Source organism: Heterodontus francisci, chromosome 30, assembly GCF_036365525.1.
Source record: "Heterodontus francisci isolate sHetFra1 chromosome 30, sHetFra1.hap1, whole genome shotgun sequence".
Classification (NCBI taxonomy): domain Eukaryota; kingdom Metazoa; phylum Chordata; class Chondrichthyes; order Heterodontiformes; family Heterodontidae; genus Heterodontus; species Heterodontus francisci.
The window spans coordinates 47,362,433-47,387,137 of record NC_090400.1 but is presented as its reverse complement, the minus strand read 5'-3'; the positions used below and the strand labels follow the sequence as shown (position 1 = coordinate 47,387,137).

The 24,705-nt window shown below is 40.4% G+C and overlaps 2 protein-coding genes across 2 annotated transcripts; one reads left to right on the top strand and one right to left on the bottom strand.

Annotated features, from left to right (window-relative positions):
• Positions 1–609: 609 nt before the first annotated feature.
• On the bottom strand, positions 610–14,827 carry exo5 (exonuclease 5). Its single transcript, XM_068010511.1, has 6 exons — positions 14,653–14,827; positions 10,274–10,370; positions 9,506–9,771; positions 7,303–7,407; positions 6,709–6,881; positions 610–3,491 (listed from the first exon to the last, which is right to left on the bottom strand). The coding sequence occupies exons 1-6, from the start codon at positions 14,810–14,812 to the stop codon at positions 3,024–3,026; spliced, it is 1,269 nt and encodes a 422-aa protein (XP_067866612.1). The 5' UTR covers positions 14,813–14,827; the 3' UTR covers positions 610–3,023.
• Positions 14,828–14,842: 15 nt separating this feature from the next.
• Positions 14,843–22,835, top strand: liat1 (ligand of ATE1). The gene is made up of 2 exons (XM_068010514.1): positions 14,843–15,975; positions 20,097–22,835. The coding sequence occupies exons 1-2, from the start codon at positions 15,798–15,800 to the stop codon at positions 20,537–20,539; spliced, it is 621 nt and encodes a 206-aa protein (XP_067866615.1). The 5' UTR covers positions 14,843–15,797; the 3' UTR covers positions 20,540–22,835.
• The last annotated feature ends 1,870 nt before the right edge of the window (positions 22,836–24,705 follow it).

The window sequence follows — 24,705 nt, the reverse complement described above, 5'->3', positions numbered from 1 at the left end:
CTGTCAGTATTTATATGGTAACAAATTTGCCAACAATGCCTCCATCCTTCTGACACTATTTTAAATACTACGATATTCTGATCCAATGGTTGCGTGCATTTTTTCTGCATTGCCCATACTTGGCTGGAGCCCCTGGGCATAGGCCTGTGAATTAATCCATCCCTGGTGACACGAGTACTAAGATGAAGTTCTACATTATGCTGGGAATTCTTCTCCATTCACAAAAATAAGTGTTTTATTCCTGGGTGGGTTCTTGTTTTGAGATGTAGATTCCTTGCATAATATATTTTAAGAATCATATTTTGCCTGTAGTGATTCATTGCTTGACTAGTCAGGAACAATACAAGCAACCAGCTAGGTAACATTAGTTACTGTGATGTAGACTATTTATTAAAGATACCCTTATTTCAGTGTAATAAGCATCCACAGGACCTAGACATTTTATTGAGTGGAGAGTTGGACATGTCTCTTTAGCAACTGCCTGCATTACATAGAAGTTGCCACTGGCTCCACTTATGTGTAATAATTAAGCTTAGATTTAAACACAGCGAGATTGTGCTGTGCAATATTACCACATCATACATTACAATTGTATTGACAGCAGAGGATCTTCATACATTTATTTGGAAGGAGTTGACTCCTCAGTAAAATAGTGGACAAAGAAATTTCACAAATGTTGTGTAACATTTATCCCCAAAAAAACCAGAAGGCATATTCAACTTTGCCTCTGATATTAATGTATCTGGAGATAGTGAGGCAAATAATATGTCGCAAAGATATCGTCCATGATAATGCTGCTAAAACTACAGAATTTTGCTGTTATATCAAGGGATAAAAATACAATGTACACTGGCAGTCAATGGAAACTTTGCAAACTTTAGAGAGGGAAAATAACATTCCATTTTTAATTAAAGCACAAGAGACACAAAGTGTTTATTTTTGGTGATAAAAAAGACCAATGCAGATTATGCTTTATTATACTTTTAAAATGCTCAAAACTAAAGAAACCAGATAGAGGAATGGATATGAAATATTAAAATATTAGCAGAGATTGTTTAAGAGACTAAAATCATGAGGGAAATTATCAGTGCAATTTGTGTTATGTAGTGCTTCAGAACCAGGACCATAAACTCAATTTTACCAAAGAACTGGCCATGCACAATTTATGTATTTTTGGGAGCTTTAAAAAAAATTGCATTATCTAGCTTATTAATAAGTGTAGCTTAATCCTTTAACATGTTAAAGGCTCTGAATCATGCTATGAGATACTGGCATGAAAATGCTTAATATTTTCCTCTGAAATTCCTTTCCTAACATTTAAAATGAACAGGTTTATTATTCCCTTGGAATATTGGACAAAGGAATTTTGTATGAATACATTTTGACTGTTCAGATGCTAATATCCTACAATGTAACTGTACCTTTCATTCATGATAAGTCCCCCCTAGTTTTATTTCCATTCATATTTACGCAGGCTGCATATCTCCTGCAGTCAAAAGGGTGGGCAGGTGACCTATTCCTAGAGCTGTCTTCACTGATCTTGCACCATCTTCTGGAAGGTGCACAACAGCAGCCCAGGGACAACTCTTTCAAACTTCCTGCCCGAAATGGGATGGCCAGTAGTGGAAACTCAACAACATTGTGGAAATTGAAATGGCATCCCCTCTGTATGACACCACATGCTGATGCCCCAACACACGGTGGCAGAGCACTGCTTGAAAAGGATTGTCTTATAATTTACAATACAAACCTTTTGAAATTGAACTCCATAATTATCTTGCATTGATTGAGAAATTAAATGAGACCAATAGAAAGTCCTGAACCATTTGCCTTCAAGATCATTTTCCAGGATGCTCAATGAATTTATACAACCACACCAGGAAAATTCCAAATTCAATTCCCAGTGTCTGCTCAGTTAACTAATTGACTTCAGCCAGAGCAGCAGGAGAGAAGCCACAACTGAATGCAGATGAGCTGAAAGGACGGACTTTTCCGGGGTTTCTGCTAACCACTGACCCCAGCTGGGTGTATGTGGATGTTCGGTGACAACAAGAATAGTGTATGTGCGATGCTCCTGCTCCAACTGTTGCTATCCAGTGTCACAATTCACATATGAATAATAACTACTTGGACGAAGTGCCTAGACCAGGCCTTACCAAGGAGTCAGTTCTTTCAAAAGGAAGGGAAGGAAGGTGAGGACGATTAAGGACTGAAAGGTGGAATGGAAGGTTACAAAATTATTTTCTCCAAACTCCCTCCTTGTAGCTTATAATTATGGTTTCTTGATTATCGAGGGATATCCTGACACTATCAAGAACACTTGGGCTGTAGTGCCTAAAACTCTAGTTCTGTTAAAAAGAGCTCTGAAGAGAGCAATTTGGTAAACTTTGTCTAAATATGCATGGTGGATCACTACTTACATTACAACATAATTATACTCCCACTTTACAACGGAGACTGCCCTTCAAAAGTACTTCATTGGCTGTAAAGCACATTGGGGGTGTCCTTATGGTTATGAAAGGCGCTATAGTAATGTAAGCTTTTTTTTCCTTTTACATCAACTTATTACTGTCAGAAGACACATATACAAAAATACAAAAAGGGAAAGGTTTCATTTTAAAAGGAAAAAAAGGGCATTTGGCTAAATTTCAACAGATGCTGCAAGAAGGACTGGCTCTTGGCAAACCTTGTCTGCTGGCAGCTACATCTGTCCAAAATGCTATAAAGTTAATAACAGTACCATGAGACATTTCACATCCAAAAATACATTCAATTCAGTACAGCTGGAAACTCCTTTACATGACAGCAGAGATGCATGAGGCAGTAGAAAAGCACTAATGGAAATCCTCTCTGTAGCAAGAAAGATTTCTCGTACCATATTTGTCAAGTTTTGTGGCCTGGGCAGTTGAGCGATTAACTGGCATTGGTGTGCTGGCGCTATAATGCTTATAGTGTGGTACCCTGGATGTGGCACGAGGAGAATTTGATGGTTCCTGTTTAAAACTACAAGCTGATTACAATCCTCATTTGCTTTGATTTGCTCGGTTATTTTGTGCTGCTTCTTCAGCTTTACTCTTTCTCCACTCACAAATGTCTCCAAAGTCACAAGACCGACATTTCCACGCCTCTTCAATATCCACACCCTTGGCCTCCCTCTGGCCCTTCCAGAAGGAGCAATAATGCTTCAGCTCACTTTTAATCCACTCCTCCTCAAAGCACACCACTTCTGTTCCAATTACAGAGGCATCTGCTTGGTAACAGTATTCTATCTTCATGGTGTCGACATTGGGGATCTCTGAATACGTCAGGTTTAACAACATTAAATCCAGTAAGTCGCCAAATGTGTTTATGGTAAATCCCATGTTCTGAGCATATACCATAACCTCTGACCCAAAGGGATGCTCTGTCCGTAAGTGAAGATGGTGAGTGATGGTGTCCTTGTTCAGTTGGCCTTTCATCATGGCCTCAAAGAGAAGTTTGTATACACTAACCTGGTAATAAAAGAGACTGCATTTTACTAGATGATAATGATCCAATCTGTGTAACAAATAATATCATCACTCCAACATCTGTTTGCTATTCATTTCACACACTAGAGCTCATCATTGGTTCCCTGGTTTTGCGGAATAGATTGTGCAAGGACTATAGAGCATGAGAAGCAAAGTGACATAACAGCAACCCATTACTTCTTCCCAACTGGACTGTAGCAAGATCATGTCCCAAGATGTTTTGTCATTTCGCTGGAAATGTGATTTAGACAGAACACAACAGCATCAAAAAATAAATACTTCCATTTAAATACTGGGTTATGTCATTGTAACATCTCAAAGGACATTATTTTTTTAAAGAGTACAGGAACTGTTAGGCAGGGAAATGCTGCAGCCCTTCTGCAGCAATAGTGCTCCACAAACATTGAGAAATTGGTTGAGAGAGGAATATTGATCAGTGTGACGAAAAAAATGAAGCAGTATATACTTGAATCAGGTAGCTGTCGAATTCAGTAACAATACTTAAATGTTTGAAAGCCAGCAAATGACAGAAATATTATGAGCTTTTACAATTAATTTCCATGGTTATAGGCTTAGAGAAAAACCAAGCTACATATTTCAAATAATTGCAGAGTGTAAATGGTTCAGTTATGTGTGTAATAGCCAATTATTTTTGAATCCAAATGTCACGTCATTTAAATCCAAACAAGTTCTAGCAACCAATCGATGGATATCAAACCCTGTAAATCCTGAGTACTGTTTTATTAAACTGAATGGAATCTACAACCAATAGACTAATAAGCTCTTGCAGGTAGAGATTACAAGAAAGAAAAGAACCATGTACATAAAAGTTATCTACAGAAGAATACCATAAGGTATAGAGTGTTTCTTTTTGCTGTTTTCCTTGCAAGGATTTAAATAATAAAATTTCTACTGTATAAATATTATTAGACAATGGCCTGTTAAGAGAATTTATTAATTAAACTATTAAGAAACCTAAAATGAGGTCTGAGGTGAGGGTCTGTTGCTTTTCAAAAATCATCTTGCGGAGGCAATAAGATATTTTCTAATGTTTAAACAATTAACAGAGTTTGTTCTGTTTGTTAGCTTGAAAATATTACTGAACATTTATTTAGATAAGTGAAGACACTTTCAAAGTGAGGGAGTTGGGAGTCACCCAAGATTGAGCCAACAAAGTGGCTCTCATACTGAGGTCCACGGATCCCCCGGGGGTCCAAAGAAACTTCCAAAGTAATCTGGAAGTAAGCAAATGAGTGGCTGCTGGAGGTGGGCTTAGTGCGAGGCAGGTAAGAGGATCAGTGTATGGAGGCCACGTGCTGTGCAGAGTGGGTCGGTTGTCTCGCCTACAAGCTAGCGAGCACACATGGAGGAGCGCTAAGAGCAGCATGAAGTTTGCCAGGTAAACCAAGAGATACTAAAGCTGGTGGTGGACATCGGATGAATTAATCCTTGTTCATGAGAGCGGAGTTTTTTAAATATTTAAGTAGCCACACCAAACTCGCTGATATCTGTAAGTAAATATCTATTTTCTTAAAAGCATAATTAAAACACTGTGCAAGCACAGCTTGTATAACGAGTATTATATAGTGTTATAATTTAGATTATTAATGCATTTGAAAAGTGGTCCTTCAACCAAAAAAGTTTCAGAACCAAAAACAAGAAATGCTGGATTCACTCAGCAGGTCTGGCAGCATTGCGGAGTAGAACAGATTTGAGATAAGGTGAGACGGTGCTGCTGGAGAGAGAGGTCCAGTGTGTGCATATGGCGGCGCATAGCACTGAGTGTGGATCTCAGGATGCGGCGAGAGTAGCAGTCCGAGGAACGTTGTATTTCTCGGAGATACCTGTGATCCTGGGTGGTTTCAAAGCATGATGGGTGAAACTGCAGTTGGAATCCACGTGGAATCAGTTGGAGCCGGAGACAGTCACTGAGGAAGGAGATGTGGCTGTGAAAACGAGTTTTGGTAGATACCTTATCAAACACCAGGAGGGAAATAGAAAGCAATGAAGGTGAACAAGGTAAAAGAGACAAACGAAAATCCCGTCGGAGAGAAGAGCAGAACTTCTTCAAGGTAGGCATTCCTGGAAGAGAAGTGGCAGTGAATTAAACACTAAAATAAAAGCAAAATACTGCGGATGCTGGAGTTTCAGAACCACTAGCCGAACACCACAGACTCCAAAAGATCCACAGCAAGAAGGGCAGAATGGAACCTAAAATAATAAAAAGACTTTTTTTTAAACTAGCCCTAAAATTTTTAATGTCCAACTGAACTACTGGTCCACAGATGGCGCCTCAATTTGACATCTCATCTGATGGTACTTCCAATTAAAGGCCTGCTCAGGTAGGGAAAAAAAATCCGACCCGCACCCGAAAGAACCACATTGGAGCCAAGCCCGACCCAGCCAGTGTCCCTCCATTTTCTCCCCCACCCAACCACCGGAATGTTCCCTTTACCTACCTCGCGACTCCGAATCTGCAGCATGAGCCTGATGATGTCATAGAGATGCTCACTCGCTCACTGCGCAGACTCAGAGTTTCCCTCCTCGACGTTTGGAACTCCAGCTAAGGTAGGCTTTTCAACTTTTAACACTTACCAGCAGAGCAAAATGCAATACTTACTTTGTGTCCCCGACCTGGACCCGGCCCGGCCCGGCCCGACCCGGACCCGACCCGAGCCCGAAAGCCAGACCCGGAAGAGAGACCCAACCTGATCCCAACACATGTCGTTGGGTCCCGTTGGATTTGGATCAGGTAGCAGGCCTTTACCTCCAATAACGCAGTACACTGTGCACTGGACTAGTTTGTGCATTCAAGTCCTGATGGAAGGCTTGAACCTAAAACTTTCTGACCCAGAGGTAAGAGAGCTGCTAAATAAGCCAGACAGAAAAGTCCATGAAAATACTCCCACCATAGGAACTTTGAATTCGCTCTGAAGTACAAAGGCTCCATGGTCATTGTTGGACTATAGAGTAAGCTTTGCATAGATACAAGTTAACTATACAAAACGTAACCGGTGATTCACCTTTATCAATGCAACGGGGTATGTTTGTCCAATGAGGTCTGGGAATGACCAGTCATTTTTGTTCCAAATATTATGAAATATTATGCAAAAGCTTGATGACAACATTTTAATAACCAGCATTAAGTGAGTCAGTGAAAACTGATTCATTCCAAATGATTCTTGTCCCACCCACTTACTTGTAAGTGATGACTTTTTCTTTGGGCTGCACTGGGATATGTTCGCTGGCCACGAGTTTTCAATTCACACAATTCCAGTTCACCATTGGAATTATAGCGCAGCTCATCAATAACACCAACCAGGAAAATCCCCTCCATCTCTCCAAACACAGGCAGCTCTCGTACACGCTCTCCTATACAACACACTTCGTTAGATATGATGTATAGTAGACTGGTCAGCCACAATGACATTCACGACTAAAGGAGACGGTTAGAGATTTTGAGTCCTACGTGACCCATCACTCAAATCCGACTACCTTTCAGCTAGATTTTGACAGTTCTCAGCTGAATGTACTAGTGGTGCATCTCACCACAACAAGGCCTTCCACATTCGGAAGAGGCCAACACAGCAAGTTTTTTAAAAAAGACTCCATCTAGCAAGACAAGCAAACTGGGTGGTGCTGTGGAAAAGGTTACAAAGCAAACTTTTCAGTTGAAGGAGTCCGAGATGCTTTGTGGAGAAAAGAAGAAAAATGTTGAACATGCTAAAATATTTTATGATGAAAACACAAATTCTCTGCCTTTAATGAACTACCTACCATGCCTTTTACATACCTGCTTGCAAGAACTGGATCATTGAGAGAAGATTAAGTATCTTCACAGCCCAGCTATCTTCCCGGCTCTCTACATTTATTGGGACAATGCCATGAACCTCCAACTCTAAAATAAAAGAGGCAGAAATACACGTGATCAACAAACAGCTCTCAACATTGTGATATACTCTACACAGCAGAATTGCAGTTCCCATGTGAATTAAAATGGATAGACATGGGCGGCACAGTGGTTAGCACCACAGCCTCACAGCTCCAGCGACCCGGGTTCAGTTCTGGGCACTGCCTGTGCGGAGTTTGCAAGTTCTCCCCGTGACCGCATGGGTTTCCGCCGGGTTCTCCGGTTTCCTCCCACAGCCAAAGACTTGCAGGTTGATAGGTAAATTGGCCATTGTAAATTTCCCCTAGTGTAGGTAGGTGGTAGGAGAATGGTGAGGAGGTGGTAGGGAATATGGGATTAATGTAGGATGAGTATAAATGGGTGGTTGTTGGTCGGCACAGACTCGGTGGGCCAAAGGGCCTGTTTCAGTGCTGTATCTCTAAATAAATAAATAAAACCAAGGGAGACTTTAAGCCTGTCACTAGGAGTTTGAAAAGGTTCTAGTTTAAATGCAGGATTTCAATTCTAGCCCATTTCATTCAGCAATGAAGTAGCATTAAATCTTAAAGCTATTGTCGGGAGTACGGTTTCAATAAAACAGTTGTTCCCTTAACAGCAGCTTTGTGTCTTCCAAGGCATCAATTAAAATACAATAAAGTAAGTGAGTAAGTAGTGACTCATTCAGATGCGGAAGATCCAGCTTTTGATTCCTCTACTATTCAGAGCTACATTATCATAGGTAAAACAGGCAGAGCAAGAAAGGAACATGAGCCAGTGTTCCCACACCTAATTGCTATTTGGTGTCCCTATTGGAAAATGCGCACATGTGGACAGGATTGAACTTGGCTGTGATGCATCTCACAACCAAGTAACAAGCCAATACTATCTATCCAGGCTTGGAAACAATCCATGGTCATGGTTGAGGTACTGTACCTTTAGCATGTTAGTGCCTTCAGAAGAAAAGCAGAGAGGAGAGAAAAACAAAACCACTGAAAATGATAGCGTACAGGTATGAGCTGTGTACCTATGGAAATCACTGGGAGAGCAAGAAAGCAGATCACTCCAACTATCATTTGGGAGTCTGGTCACAATATTCTTGTCTTTACTGTGGGTTCAGTGAGGCGATTTGGTCAACGATTCAAGACCCTTTGTACTTGGTAACATTGATTGATACAAGCTTAGAAGATTAACAAATCTTTGTTGATCACAAAGCAGCAAATCTTTTAAATGTAGAAATGGAAATTAAAAGTGACACTTGCAAACGTGGAGAGCATATTTGTGGAGCTAGATTTTAAAAATAAGTAATCATGCTAGTGACAGCCAACATTTTAATTACTAGGAAATAAAGGAACATTTTATTTTGCTTCCCCATCTCAATTTTTAAAGCTATTTTACACCCCTATTGATTATCCCAGTGACACCAGCCAACCCTTGTCTGGCGGGGCAGAGAAGGAAAATTACAGACAACGTGACCATGGGGTGCTCAAGCTGGTTTTTAGGAGGTGTGCATCAATCATACTTGCCCTTAGTTTTTTTTTCCTCTCAGTGAGAAGCACTTTTATTCCTGCTTACTGGTTTCCCAAAGGGACTAAGATCCAAAAAGCACTGCATAGGATATGCTACACAGAAACAGGCCATTCAGCACAACTAGTCCATGCTGGCATTTATGCTCCAATTGAACCTCCTCCCATCTTTCCTCATCTAAATCTATCAGTGTAACCCTCTATTCCCCTCTCCCTCATATGTTAGTGTAGCCTCCCCTTACTGCATCTATACTAATTGCTATACTAATTACCCACCCTGTGGTAGTGAGTTCCACATTCTCACCACTCTTTTGGTAAAGAAGTTTCTTCTAAATTCCCTACTGGATTTCTTGGTGACTATCTTAATATTGATAGCCTTAGTTATGCTCTTCCCCACAAGTGGAAATATTCTCTTTGTTTCCACTCGATCAGAACCTTTCATAATTTTGGGTCACCTCTCAGCCTTCTTTTTTCAAGAGTGTGGAATCGATGGCACTGATCTGCATCTTAGCTCCATGTGGTATGTGGCTATTTCACGTGATGCTGGGCCACAAGCAACATTTCATTCAAGTCTAATAAGTTACCTCTTGCCAGGTGTATAGAGCTACCAGCTTTCACAACTGGAACTTCTTCTCGGAGTTGTTGAATGTGTGGCAGTTCCATCCCATAAACCACCTGCTGCTCACACCAAGCCTGTCGACTCAGGTCAGTGACGCTCAGGTGCTTTCTACCAAACCGCTCCAGTGGGATCCTTCCATCCCGCTTTCTCCTTTTGGTGCTGCTGCCCTCAGACAGCGGGTCACTTTCATGCTCCGACCCGGATGGCTGATTGGAGGATTGCTCGTTTCCACTGGGGAAAAAAAAAGATTTTTTGCCAAATCTACTTTGCTTAACTTTGTTCTGCATCTGTAATCGAAAAGAACACCTCAGTATCAATTCCTCCTTTTAATGGCAAAACAGGAAATATCTGTAATTACCCACCCTCTATCAAAACCAGGGTAGACGGTTTTGAAGCATGCAATTACTGGAAATGGATTTTAATTAGTGGATTGTTATACCTGAAGAAAAATAGGTTTCCTTCTGTTTTTCTCCAAAATAGTCATTTCACCCCAAAGTATTAGAGGATTTCACAAGTGCCGTAATTGTCAGGGTTAGTGCTTGGGTGGAGACACCATCATCAAGAATGCTTTAAAAAATGCTGGAACAGCTCTACTGGTAAATGCATGATGCATTCAGCCATATAAACCACAGAGGTGCAATCTAACCCATAGCTCCAAGTCAAGACTTTGTTGTTACAATGTACTGCAAGGATTAGCCACAATATATCAAATAGTATTAATACTTAAAATTACCTACAAGTAGCATCTGCTGTTCCTTGGCTTGTACAGCAAGCCTCAGTGGATCTGCTTGAGGTGTGATCATCGTTTCCTTCACATGGTTCAGGCCCTTCTATGAATTTGTCAATTAGGCAACAAGGCATTAGATATATTTCGATAAACCTCTCTCCACATTCTTTTTTCAAATTAATTTAAAATTGCAGTTGTTCTAAAATTGAAAATCTGCAATTCCCACCACCTGGCTGTCTACAAAACAAACTATAAAACTGCCTCTCATTTCAGAAAGTGCATATCGGAAATTTCTGACCTTATACAGACAACTGAATAAGGACAAAGTAAAAGCAAAATACTGCTGATGCTGGAAATCTGAAATAAAAACAAAAAATGCTGGAAATACTCATCAGGTCTGGCAGCATCTGTGGAGAAAAAAGAAGAGTTAACCTTTCAGGTCAGTGACCTCTCATAAGGACATTTGGCTTGTTACACTTCAATGGCAACATTCTCTCATTCAAAAGAATACAACTGCCTGTTAGAGGCAGCGTGATGTTTATCAATAATCTAACAACTTTAAATACATTCCTGTGTTGCCAATTTTTTCGGCAAAAATTATTCCAGTATAGATATCTTCCCACTTGGCCAACATTTATCCTCAACCAGCACCACTAAAACAGATTTTCGAGTCCTTTATCTCATTTCTATTTGTAGGATTTGCCGTGTGCAAGCTGGCTACCACACTTCCCTACATTACAACAATGACATTTCAAAAGTACTTCCTTGGTTGTGAGGTGCTGAGACCTCCTGAGGCACTATATAAATGCAAGTCTTTCTTATGCTTTCCTTGCAAGGTATGGCTATTTCTAATTCTAAGTATCTCTGACTGCATCAAGGTACAGCAGCTATCACACGAGTATTCTTCCATCCTGAATGCCTGCATCTTCATTAGCTGATTTCATCTGAGGCAGTGTTAAGCATCATATGTTAGGACGCGGGTGAGGGTAAAAATGTAGGCAGGTGGATGTCAGATGAGGGTAAGATTATACTTAGCTGTGATGTCCCCTACACAGTGAGACCTGTCTATACACACTCATCACCAAGGCCCTAATATGGGCAAGGTACTGGAGGGCAATAGTTGCCTGGTATACCCATTAAGACAGCGAATACCTTCATAAGAGGAGTGGCGAGGAGAAAACTGGAGAAGAAAACAAAAGTCAATAGATTGAATAATTAGGATATACTGTGGGTTTAATGAATGAGAGAAAAAAAGCTGATCAAGATCGGAGTTGTGTATATAAAATCCAAACATTTTGCCAAATGATAAACCATCAATATTCAATTAAGACTATTCAGACATTATGGAAAAAGTGACAGAGTCCTGATTTCAAATAAGAAAATTTAGGACAACATAAAGTTCAACATGGCAATGCTATCATCCAGCAGAAATAAGTTATATCTACATGGACTTTATCGGTCGGGGCATAGAGTATAAAAATGGGCAAGTCATGTTGCAGCTGTACAGAACCTTAGTTAGGCCACACTTAGAATATTGCGTGCAATTCTGGTCGCCACACTACCAGAAAGAGGTGGAGGCTTTGGAGAGGGTACAGAGGAGGTTTACCAGGATGTTGCCTGGTCTGGAGGGCATTAGCTATGAGGAGAGGTCGGAAAAACTCGGATTGTTTTCACTGGAACAACGGAGGTGGAGGGGCGACATGATAGAGGTTTACAAAGTTATGAGCGGCATGGACAGAGTGGATAGTCAGAAGCTTTTTCCCAGGGTGGAAGAGTCAGTTACTAGGGGACATCGGTTTAAGGTGCGAGGGGCAAAGTTTAGAGGGGATGTGCGAGGCAAGTTTTTTACACAGAGGGTGGTGAGTGCCTGGAACTTGCTGCCAGGGGAGGTGGTGGAAGCAGATATGATAGCGACGTTTAAGAGACATCTTGACAAATATATGAATAGGAAGGGAATAAAGGGATATGGGCCCCGGAAGTGGAGGAGGTGTTAGTTTAGGCAGGCATCAAGATCGGCACAGGCTTGGAGGGCTGAATGGCCTGTTCCTGTGCTGTACTGTTCTTTGTTCACACGTGAATCAAAATAAGATCTTTTATACTATTTAACCAATATAAGTTTAAACACATCGAATGGCTTACAGGATAGTTTTGAGAGGTGGGGGAGTAGAAGGAAAGTATCTTCAGATGAATTATGTTTAATATTCTTCCCACAATGATACTCCTGAAGTCAGCACCTTCAAATGAACCTTCTACATTCCCAAAATTCACTATTTTGGTTGAAACACAAATCATTCAATTACGCCAAATACTTTAAAATAAACAAAAATAGAGTCATACACACCAGAAAATCCAAACTGGATCCCTGCTCGAAAAGAAGTTAGTGTTACCACTCCTAATCATAGTCCAATGATCTGTGCTGGAAGTCTATAAGTGGACATTAGGTGAGAACAGAATCGGGATTGACAGTGGTGACCTCTGTGGCTGAACACTCTGTACTAATTACTTTTTCCTTCTCTCTAGGCCATGGATTAAGGTAAACAGCAGCACCCAACTGCTGTTGACACGCTGTCTACATTGAATCATGAAGAAAGGCTACTTTGCCAACATACTGGAATGCAACCAGTACTCAGGGAAGATGGCAATACATTCAGGGAAAAATATGGCTTGTTGTTTACAAATGATTATATATTTTTGATTACATCATTTATATAGCATCTTTCTTGCTTAAAGAAGAAATCTCAAGCCATTTCCCAACCTGATAATAGATGAGGGAAACAGATGGTGAACTATGAAGACAGCTTATGAGGAGTGACAAAAATGTAGTCATAAAGATGTTTTTGTTAAAGAAATTGTATTTATGCAGCAGATTACCATATCTTTGTGATCACTTGAATCAGACTTTGAATTACTTATGGAATTGTAGTTACTCTTCTTCTTTGGCCTCCTTGTCTCGAGAAACAATGGGTAAGTGCCTGGAGGTGGTCAGTCAGTGGTTTGTGAAGCAGCGCCTGGAGTGGCTATAAAGGCCAATTCTAGAGTGACAGACTCTTCCACAGGTGCTGCAGATAAAATTGTTTTTTGGGGCTGTTACACAGTTGGCTCTCCCCTTACGCTTCTGTCTTTTTTCCTGCCAACCGCTAAGTCTCTTCGACTCGCCACACTTTAGCCCCGCCCTTATGGCTGTCCGCCAGCTCTGGAGATCACTGGCAACTGACTCCCACGACTTGTGATCAATGTCACAGGACTTCATGTCACGTTTGCAGACGTCTTTAAAGTGGAGACATGGACGGCCAGTGGGTCTGATACCAGCTGTACAATGTGTCCTTGGGGATCCTGCCATCTTCCATGTGGCTCGCATGGCCAAGCCATCTCAAGCACCGCTGGCTCAGTAGGGTGTATATGCTGGGGATGTTGGCCGCCTCGAGGACTTGTGTGTTGGAGATATGGTCCTGCCACCTGATGCCAAGCATTCTCTGGAGGCAGCGAAGATGGAATGTATTGAGACACTGCTGTTTCTGGGACCTTGCTGTGCGCAAATTGGCTGCTGCTGTAGTTACTGTGCAGCACCTGTGGAAGAGCCTGTTACTCCAGAATTGGCCTTTATAGCCACTCCAGGCGCTGCTTCACAAACCACTGACCACCTCCAGGCGCGTATCCATTGTCTCTCGAGATAAGGAGGCCCAAAAGAAAAGAAGGTAAATATGGCAGCCAATTTGGACAAAATAAAATCCCACAAACAGTATATCAGATAAACAAGTTAAAATAAAAATTAGAAAATGCTGGAAAAACTGGAAAGTTAGTCTGCTTTTGATAAGAAGTTTTGGAAAAAATGTTGGTCAGGACACAGAACTCATCTGCTCTGAAAAGAAAGGCTTGAATTTTATACAGTACCTTTCACAATCTCAGGACAATCCAAAGCACTTTACAGCTAATTAGGTATTTTTGAAGTGTAGTCACTGTTGTAAAGTAAAAACAGCAGCAGCCAATTTGCGCACAAGGTCCCAGAAGCAGCAATGTGATAACATTTGTGTGATGCTGATTGAGGGTTAAATATCGGCCAGGACACCGGAGAGAACTCTTCTTAGAAATAGTGCCTTGGGATCTTTTACATCCACCTTAAAAACCAGACAGGACCTTGGTTTAATCATCTCACCCAAAAGACAGCATCTCTGACACTGTGGCACTCCCTCAATATTGCAGTGGAGTGTCAGCCTGGATTTTGGTGCTCGAGTCTGGGAATGCGACTTGAATCCACAAACTCTGACTCAGAGGTGAGAGTTCCAGTAACTGAGCCACAATGTGCCATGGGATCTTTAACATCCAGCTGGACAGACAGACAAGGTCTCAGTGCAATGTCTCATCCGAAAGTATCACTGAATATCTACCACGATTGGTGCAAAACTGATCCAGGTCCAGTGCGAGCAGCTCCGCATCACTGAGCTCCATCAGAAACCGCTCCACGGTCCCACCCAACTTCCGGCCGTGGCCGTCCATCCCCATCAACCGTCCCTCCAGCAACTTCCGGCTGCCGCTGCCCGTCCCCATCAACAGTCCCTCCAGCAGATTTAGAGCCCACGCCGAAGGTCAGTTCCGTATTGAGGTTCAGCTCACAAACAGTGGCGCATAAATGTATCCGCAGATCGAACTCGCTGAGCCGATGGTCCCTCATTGCTCCTCCAGATGGCACAGCCCTAAAACTTTGAATGGAAACCAGAAACCCGCCCCGGGTATTTTGAACCCACAGCCGACGCAAGCCGGGGGCGGAGTGCTGCCGCGCAATGATATGTAACTAATCCTGAATTGTGAAGCGAGAAGAGAAACAGAGACACGAATAAAATATGTTGGAACATTGTTAGCTGAAAATTCGTCAAGCGTCCTTGACGATTTCTGTTTATGAAGCAGTGCTCTCATTGTTGCCTTTTTTGCAGGAACTATGTTTTAGGCGGATTTGTTACGGTTGCTAAGGGGAGAAGAGGCGTCTCCATGGTAACGCGTCAATGGGAGGCCGCGGTGGCTAAATGCAGCTAAAACACAGCAGCTTTGGGGCTGGATAGAGCTTGTGGCTTAAAACAGAGTGAAATAATTTAATTTAACCTGGAACAAGAAGACAAATGTTAAACAGAAGGCAGTTGGAATAAGCATGAGGTACAAACAGGTCTGACTGGTATAGGTGAAAGCAACTGCTTCAAAGCATAGAGCAAACGATAAAAAGGATATATTATATAAAAAAAGCTCTAGAGCCCGAAAGAAAGTAGGGAAAAGACTAAAGATCCAAATCCAGGCCTGGCGAAGAAGAAAAGCACTTAAAATAACTAGTGCTTTGCTTCAGAACCTGTTGCAAGAGTCTTTGAGAACTAGTGACTCTGTAGGTATTTGTGCATCGAAATCTTCTTTTGAAAATTCCTCCCCTTTAGCTGATGTTCAGTATACTGGGAAAATGAAACAAAAGATTCCCTGCTGAAACTTTAAACAAAAGGGAAATTATAAAAATCTGATGCAAAATTGCAAATTAAGAAAGGTTAATAGTTAAATGATGGAGAATGAAATACGAGACATCAAACATAAGGCAAAATCAACCACAAATCTGACTGTTGAGACAGCAGAAAAGAAGAAAATTAAGAAAAAGAGCAATAAGGAGAAGAAGAAATCCTGTAAGTTAAGAAGAAATTCTTCAAGCACGCCATCGACTGTAGAGGAGACTGTTTCAGGTAGGGCAAAGTTAAAATTTTGTATCTGGATTATTAACATCAAAATTTGTGAAAGATGCTCAAAAACGTGTAGTGGTTTTACGGTACTACAAGGTATACGGACACCCACAGAAAGCTGCAACAAAAACAAAAGACTGCTCTGTTAGCAACAGTGGTGAGACCAAGCAGTTAGCATTTTGGCAGCATCTGTAGAGAGAGAAGCAGAGTTAACGTTTCAGGTCAGTGATCCTTCATCAGAACTGACAAATATTAGAAATGTAAAAGGTTTTAAGCAAGTAAAGCGGGGATGTGGCAAGAGATAACAAAAGAGGTGTTGATAGGACAAGGTCACAGAGAATAACTGACCAGAAGGTCATGGAACAAAGGCAAACGGTATGTTAATGGTGTGGTGAAAGACAAAGCATTAATACAGAGAGGGTGTCAATTGACAGTAAAATGAACAGCCAAGCACAAACATGAAAAAAACAGTGGGTAGGCACACTAGAAACAAACTAAAATAAAAAATAAAAAAAAAGTGGGGCTTGTCATGCTCTGAAATTATTGAACTCAATGTTCAATACACCAGCACACCATTAACATACCGTGTGTGTTTGTTCCATGACCTGGTCAGTTACTCTCTGTGACCTTGTCCTATCAACACCTTCTTGTTTGTTATCTTTTGCCCAACCCCCACTTTACTTGCTTAAAACCTTTTACATTTCTAATATTTGTCAGTTCTGAAGAAGGGTCACTGACCTGAAACGTTAACTCTGCTTCTCTCTCCAGAGATGCTGCCAGACCTGCTGAGTATTTCCAGCATTTCTTGTTTTTATTTCCGATTTCCAGCATCTGCAGTATTTTGCTTTTATTTTAAGTTAGCATTTTGGATTCATACACTTTTTGAGAAATATAGAAGTATATTATTAGCATCCGAAAGGGGGTGAAGGGAGGGAAAATGGGGGAAAAGAAGGACAAATTCAGGGAGGAAATGCTAGTGGAATGATCAGTTGGATGATATAACAGATCAAAAAGCCGTAACAAAATTAAAGGCATAAAGAACAGGTGAATGGCTAAGTTTTGGGAAGCCTAAAGAAAAGGAGAGAAAATTGGAGAGATGGAAAATCTGGAAAAGGTTTCAAATTTAAAAAAGAGCAGTAGGTCTCCCAGCCCTAAACTGTTATAAATCAGTCATCAGGGAAGGTGCAGCCTCTGTACACATCAGCACTATGTTCTGATGAAGGGCTTGCACTCACCCAAAATGAAAAGCCATCTCCCATCCTATCAGGCACCAACAGATCCTGTTATGTGCTTCCAGGTATTTGTTTTTGTTTCCAATTTTGCTTTTATCTCGTCAATGTGGATTTTTCCTCTACTTCCTTTTACCCTAGTTTTATTTTATTTTTTATTTAGAGATACAGCACTGAAACAGGCTCTTTGGCCCACCAAGTCTGTGCCATTTACACTAATCCTACATTCATCCCCACCTTCCCCTACCACCTAGCTATACTAGGGGCAATTTGCAATGGCCAATTTATCTATCAACCTGCAAGTCTTTGGCTGTGGGAGGAAACCGGAGCACCCGGCACCCAGAATCAAACCCGGGTCGCTGGAGCAATGAGGCTGCGGTGCTAACCACTGCGCCACTGTGCCACCCTAAGTTAGAACAGCTTAAATAGAAGCTTCAATAGACACAGCTGTACTCTTCCACTGGTGGAAGCTCTGAATCAGAGAGTCATAGAATAGTATTGCACAGAAGGTGGTCTTCTGGGTCATCGAGTCTGCGTCCATTCTTTCAAAGAGCAATCCAATTAAACCCACTCCTGTTCTTTCCCCATGTTCCTGTAATTTTTGTCTTCATCAAGAATTTATCCAATTTCCTTTTGAAGGCTATTGAATGTGTTTCCATCACCCTATCAGGCAGTGCATTCCAAATCCTAACCACTCATTGTGTAAAAAAGCTTTTCCATATGTCGCCTATGTTCTTTTACCAATCACCTTAAATCTGTGCCCTCTGGTTATTATCCCTTCAGTCATTGGAAACAGTTTCTCTTTTTTTACTCTATCTAAACCCTTCACAACTATAAACATCTTCATCAAATCTTCACTTCTTCTAGAGTCAGAGTCATTTACCACTCGCTGTGTAAAAAAGTTCTTCCTCACATTCCCCCTGCATCTCTGGCCGAAAGCTTTCAATCTATGTCCCCAAGTCCTTGTACCATCAGTTAATGGGAACAGTTTTTCCTTATCCAAGTCTGATAATCTTGTACACCTTTATCAAATCTCCTTTGTTCCAGGGAGAACTGCACCAGCTTTTGCAACCTAACCTTGTAACTAAAATCCCCCTTCACCAGAAGTATTCTGGTAAATCTCCTCTGCACCCTCTCAAGGACCCTCACATCTTTCCTAAAGTGTGGGGATCAGAACTGGATGCAATATTTTAATTGGGACCTAACAAGAGCTTTTGAAAGGTTCAGCATAACTTCCCTGCTTTTGTACCCTATGCCTCTATTTATGAAGCCCAAGATTCCATATGCTTTGCTAACCACTCTCTGAATATGTCCTCCCACCTTCAAAAATCATGCACATGCACCCCCAGCTCCCTTTGTTCCTGCACACTCTTTGGAGCTGTGCCATTAAGTCTATATGGCCTCACCCTTTCCTTTCTGCCAAAATGCATCACTTCACACGTCTCTACTCTAAAGAGAACAACCCAAGCTTCTCCAGTCTATGCACAAAGCTATTATCCCTCATCCAATCGAGTAAACCTCTTCTGTACCTTCTCCAAAGCCTTCAGATTTTTTTGTAACTACAGAGGTGTGGTATTTAGCAATTGCTTGGTATGTTTTTTGACTGCGGTCAACCCCATAGCAAAGTTTGAGCCACTTTTGCTGGTATTGCAGCAATAAATCTATTTGAACTGTATTTCATGTGGCAAACTAATGAACTGTAAACCCCACTTATTTCTGTGCATCTTTCTTTAAGATGTAGGGCAAAAGAATAATTAAAACAAAGTCCAGACAGCTCCAAGTTTGCTCTTTTAAAGATGATTTACCTTCCCTGAGCAGTGTATAGCTTTCCACAGAGAAATAGGATAACAGTAGCAAATATATATAAACTTTTATTTGTATTTGTTTTAACAAGATTCCTATTTACTATTTTGTATTAGAGTTGGCACTATGCAGTAGAAAGCTCCCTAAACCCCTGTAGAACTCAGATCCATTCTGGATCAGTGCAAACTCTTTAATCAAATTTTAATTGCTCCATGTTACTAAATAATGAAAGCAGCATCACGTACATGGCAGGTATTATTGTAATGGGAATTCAGCCAAATTATTTTGGTTAATGGCTGTATGTGCTGGCTATGATGTGGATTATTCTATTGCAGTTTATATGAATTCCAGTAGATGGCATCTTGTGATTACAAACTGTAACAGAGCAGACTAAGAGTCCTGATGCCTGGAATAGTATTGCCTAATCCCATTGTAAAAGCTGTGTTGCCCTCTTAATATGCTACGGAATAAATAGATACCAGAGAATTATGCAAGACATTTACAGAATCACAGGGTTCATGTGGCAGCACAAGCTGAAAGTGTTTTGTAAATGGCAGCTGAACAGTAAGACTGAATTTTAACGAACTTACTCCCAATCTTAGTTACATTTTATATTTTGTACAGGTTAGCTGTTCTAGTATGTTATGAATTCTTGCCTTGCACTGTAAAATGTTACGATATCAGTCACCTCCACAATTTCCCCATGGCAGTAAATTTATAATTTTTAAGTAGAGCAACCTGGGAACATGATCAGCTGCCCGTAAGGGAGGTGGAACCGCCATTCTTGAACACTATTTCAAATAATTCAGTGTGGCATGAGCAAACACCTCGAGTAGGTTGCTTGTTTACTTTATCAAGATATAGAACAGTAGGACAGTAATATTACAATAAAATCCTCATTCTTTTAATAATAATGACTTCACCTGAAAACCAACAGGGGACACACATCAGTGCTTCCTTATCACAGTAGTAGGAGTTGCTGGAACCTACTTCTACTAACGTGCCTAAAAAAAATTACTAAACTCTTCAAATATACAGCCTCTTTATAATCAGCCATTGCTGTCCAGCTTCTAACATTTCCTGTCTCTTTAGCTCATAAACATAGGAAAAGCAGCAAACGCCATGCACATTCTGCATCTCCAAGCATTGAAATGTCAGCTAGTCAAGGGGATGCCAAGCAAAGTCCAAAACCTACGGATATCAGCAATAAAGCAGACGGAAATCGGGGTTCAGACGTTTCCTCCTTTTACTCTGTGGATCAGCTTGCTACCTCAATAAATGAGACTCTGCGATGGGATGGAGTTCTTGAAGATCCCGTGGCAGAAGAGGAAAGGATCAAACTTTACAAGCTAAATCGGCAGTTGAGGTACCTGGCTGCCCAGAAGAGCACACGCCAGGGCATTCAATTCTGCCAACAAGAGCTTTCTCATATTCAATCTCAGAAGGAGAATCCATATATCATCAGCAGTAAAACATTGCAGCAACTAGCAGCAAAGGATCACTCCAACCCTTATTTTGTGGGCCAGGGATCCTGAAGTCCAAATTTCATAGCTGTCCATTTCAACTGCCTGAACCAGTCTGTACCCCTCCAATCCCATTATGTTCCTTGTAGTTATAAATCTGCAAATGCAAATTTGAATGTGGTTTAAGTTCCCCTTTCTATGTTTTGCAAACATTCTAAAAGAAAATCTTATTGAACCAACCAGGACACAGGCTGTCAGTCATGTTTCAAACCTCTTCATTTTTGGTTTCAGTATGTTGACTAGTGCATTTTTTAATAATTTGAGGCAATCTGATTAGGCTCTGTAATCACAAGCCATTTTCAGCTGGGTGAAGAGAAAAAAATAAGGGGTTTGAATCGGATTGTTTCCCCTTTTTTGGGGCATAACAACAAGAGCCTTGCATGTAAAATGACCATACTGCAGTTATCAGTACACAGGTAAACAGTTGGTATTTAAACCTACAACTGCTCAGGCTAATGGCTTTATTCCTCATGCAAATTCAAACCAAACCAAACTTGTCCTCTTTCTTGCTATGAATTTTGTACTTTGTTGAATGATGTTATAAAATTGTGATAATTTGATTTTAAGGTGAGTAAAATGCAGTGACTGGTAAGACACTAATCCACTCCTAATTCTCTCAAATAGGGTGAGTAGCCCAATGGAGGTGAAAATCATACTGTTTAGTCAGCTCTGGCTGTACTCCCACAACTTTGTGTGGCCATTTCAGGTATGGTATTGGCAATACTCTGAACTGGGCAATCCTTCCTGCCCTCAGATGGCACATGGTCAGTTTAACATGTGAAATTGTGACCAATTTCATTATTACACATTAAGACAGTTTAGCAACTGCTAAATCTATGAGCAAAGCTGCAAAGGAAGAATTGTGACCCACAGAGCATGTTTAGTGCACCCAAAACACCATTTTGCTTTCCGCTGAGTTAAAGATGGGTTGAAAAACACAAAGCTTTTCTTTTTGCCATGGTTAAAATTGACCTCAAATTATTGCACGACTCTGTTTAGGTGAGACAAAGAAGGTTGCACTCCCAGCAGGAATTGTTCACTCCATTGAAGATCTTGCCTTACTGTACATCTGATTTTTAGATTCAACCTCAGTCTTGTCCTCGTGAAACTCCCACATTCAAAATGCTTCCATCATACTTGAGAATGAGCTGCAGTGTTCCCAAAGAAAAGCTTGACGCTGCTTTCAAATGCAAAAATGTTATAAAAATAATTTAACATTGCAAAGATATCAAATGAAAATACCAAAAAATGTCAGGAGATTGTCAATATCAATTTTTTCCAAATTTGTGCATTTAAAGTTACCACAAATCAAAAATGATTGCATAAATACATTTGAATGTACAAATGTCTCAAATTACAAGAAATTGCTGTCAGCCTCATTTATTTTTAAATATTCTAAATACCAAGGTTCCTGATTTTACATTTGTGCATGCAGTGCAGTTAATCAAGGATTTGATCTTTGGTTTCATTGTTCAGTTGACACAGACTATGACAAGTTCTGTGGTACACTGCCCAGACGGGGTCGCCATTGATTCAAAAGAATACGGTGGACCACACTTTAAAAATATACAAATATACAAGCCATGAATTTTACATTAGGTGGGTTGGGAAGTTGGCCACTCAATCATCTGTTGTCGCTCTCCTTATAACATTTTACAGGATGTCACAGTTTCAGCTGATTGTGTATATATTGTGATACAAAAGGTATCGCAATTATGTGGGACAGGCTAGAAGGACCAGAGGGTCTTTACTTGTCATTGTTCATTATATTGGTTTGTAAGTTTTTGGGCTCTTTAATCATAGAACACAACACATATGCAAAATTCTATATCTTCTGTAAATTTGCAGTTAGTCAACATGAATGTTGTCCCAAATCTGTGCAGAGATCAGTAACAGCAAGATTCGATACTCCAGCAAACGAGGAAGATCATAATGTATTGTGTTAGGTGGAGTTACTGGCCAGTCCCAGAGCTTCAACTCAGGACCACAATACTATAAAATCCTCCCCCTCCAAAAAGAGTCTTTGAGTGTGCATATATCTTCACTTTCCATAGAAATCTGTTATAGATAATTGAAAAAGGGACATCTTGCACATATTATTTCTTACAGAATTCAAATTAAAGATAGCCCTTACTGTAATGCAGTTAGTTCAAAAACATGCCTTCTGGACTTGATATTTGTTTACAAAAAAAAAAACTACATATTGATCTAATTGCTTTACAATTGTAACAGTTTATGAATTATTCCTCAGGAATTAACTGTCTCTTCACTGCTTTGTTGTACACACAATTTATCAGGCCAAGTGACTGGTGAGTTATTAAAGTACTTTTTTCTAAAAGTTACACTTGGCTGTATTTCTTGCTGCTAAAGTCCTTACAGTAAATTAACCTTGCTTAGTGGAAGGTTTTGATGTGTTGTAATTTCACTGGGTTTCAATGAGACACTGAAGAACAATCCAGTTTTACTGTAAAAGGGCTCCAAAGCTAATGGGGCAGAATAAAGAGGTTGCACTGACATCGTAGAGCCAGCTCACATGCAGGGGTTGAACGGCATTGTCAATAATAAAAAAAAACAGAACTATATCCAACAGACAGTGACACATGTTCAATTCCTCAATTAGTATCCTTTTCCCCCTATTTTAATCATTTATTTCCTCATTCCCCCTTTGGGCAAGCAGCATAATTTGCTGGCTCCTACAAAGTACAAGAGTGGTTTGAAACTAATTTTCTGTCTGACATAACTCTCTGCATGTTATTAAACTCTTCTGACCACCCCAACAGACACCCATTTCAGTAAAGAGCATTAAAATGGATGGAAGTTAGATATTAAAAATTCCAGTACATTAATACAGCAAAATGCAACATCTATTGGGTAAGCCATTTTTTAAATTCATACTTTGCACCTTTTTCAAATCAAATCTCTACTTGAAACAATACAAAGCTTTAAAAAAAAAAGCTTTCAGCAAAATCAATCCATGCCAGGCCAAACAATGTTCTGATACACGAGTAACGGAGTGACTAATCACTGAACAAATTATTGTAGCAGAATTTAAGCAATCTTGAAGTAAATAACAGAAAAATCTCATCCCCCAATTGTCAGAAAGCATAGTTAAAAAAGCAAAAAGTCAAGCCACTTTAAATTCCTCATGCTCTGGAATGCTATGCCTGGCACATTGCTTCATAGTATTTGCACTTTAATCCAAACTGTACTACAATGAAGCCATTCTGTAACTTAATTTAGTGTTTACAGACAGGGTGGTGTAACACAGTTTCAAATCTCCACCTATAAAGTGAGTCAGATTGGGGCAAACTGGAGAAAAGAATGGTCACGACTTTCAGTATTTTCATCATACAGGCACGCCTGGATTACAATTACAGTACTAGCATTACATTTACTCACTTTACGCTCCCCTTCCACTTTGACCTGCACACTGCAGCAAGGTTAAGCCCATTCTCATCCAGATCTGGGCTACAACAGATCACTTCAGCACAGCACAGTGAAGGAAGGAAAGGCTGAAGCTAGACCTGTATCATCCTTCATGTGAAAAAGTGTACCTTTAGCCAAATTTAGAAAGCATGGAAGACAGACGGCCACTGCATAGAGCGCCCCAACCCATCCCACCTACCCAGCAGAAACATTCACAAATAAGCAATTATGTAGACAAATCAAAATGGATGGTACTCTAGGTTGCCATCATGTCCTCTCCAGTGCAGGTCCTGAGCCAGAATCCAGTAGACTAGCAGAATGAAAGTTTACTTTGGACCCACTGCAGCAGGGGAAAAGTATAGATAGCCCATAGCATAAAACTGCTCTAAACTGACCAGCTCACTCAGAGGTCATAGGAATTGGCAGAGTTGGGTAGAAAAAAATTCTGATGCATTAGGGGAACATTCTTCTAAAGATGGAGTTGAGACTATTGGTGGGTTTTTACTCTAACTGCTCCAGCTACAACGGATTGGAAAACACTCGAGATAGTCATTAGTTACGGATTGTGAAATGATGTATCCATTACCCAACACATTATGATCCACACATTTAGCATAAAATCCCAAATAATTACTTTTCTTTTAAAAAAGCATTAAAGCTAATTTCACTAGCCTTGAGAAACATTTTTTAAAGTGGAATTTAAGGCATTCCTTTATATAGTGGAGTTTAATTGCTATTTTTGAGAAACATTA

Bases quoted from the DNA above. Each gene is read 5' to 3' on its own strand.
- exo5 (XM_068010511.1), bottom strand. From the start codon at position 14,812: ATGGGGACGGGCAGCGGCAGCCGGAAGTTGCTGGAGGGACGGTTGATG. The intron at 9,772-10,273 runs GTAATTTTAAGT...TTTTTTCCCCAG, and splicing joins ACAGCAGATGCTACTTGTAG to TGGAAACGAGCAATCCTCCA. The intron at 7,408-9,505 runs GTAACTTATTAG...CTTTTATTTTAG, and splicing joins CTCTATACACCTGGCAAGAG to AGTTGGAGGTTCATGGCATT.
- liat1 (XM_068010514.1), top strand. From the start codon at position 15,798: ATGATGGAGAATGAAATACGAGACATCAAACATAAGGCAAAATCAACC. The intron at 15,976-20,096 runs GTAGGGCAAAGT...CTGTCTCTTTAG, and splicing joins TGTAGAGGAGACTGTTTCAG to CTCATAAACATAGGAAAAGC.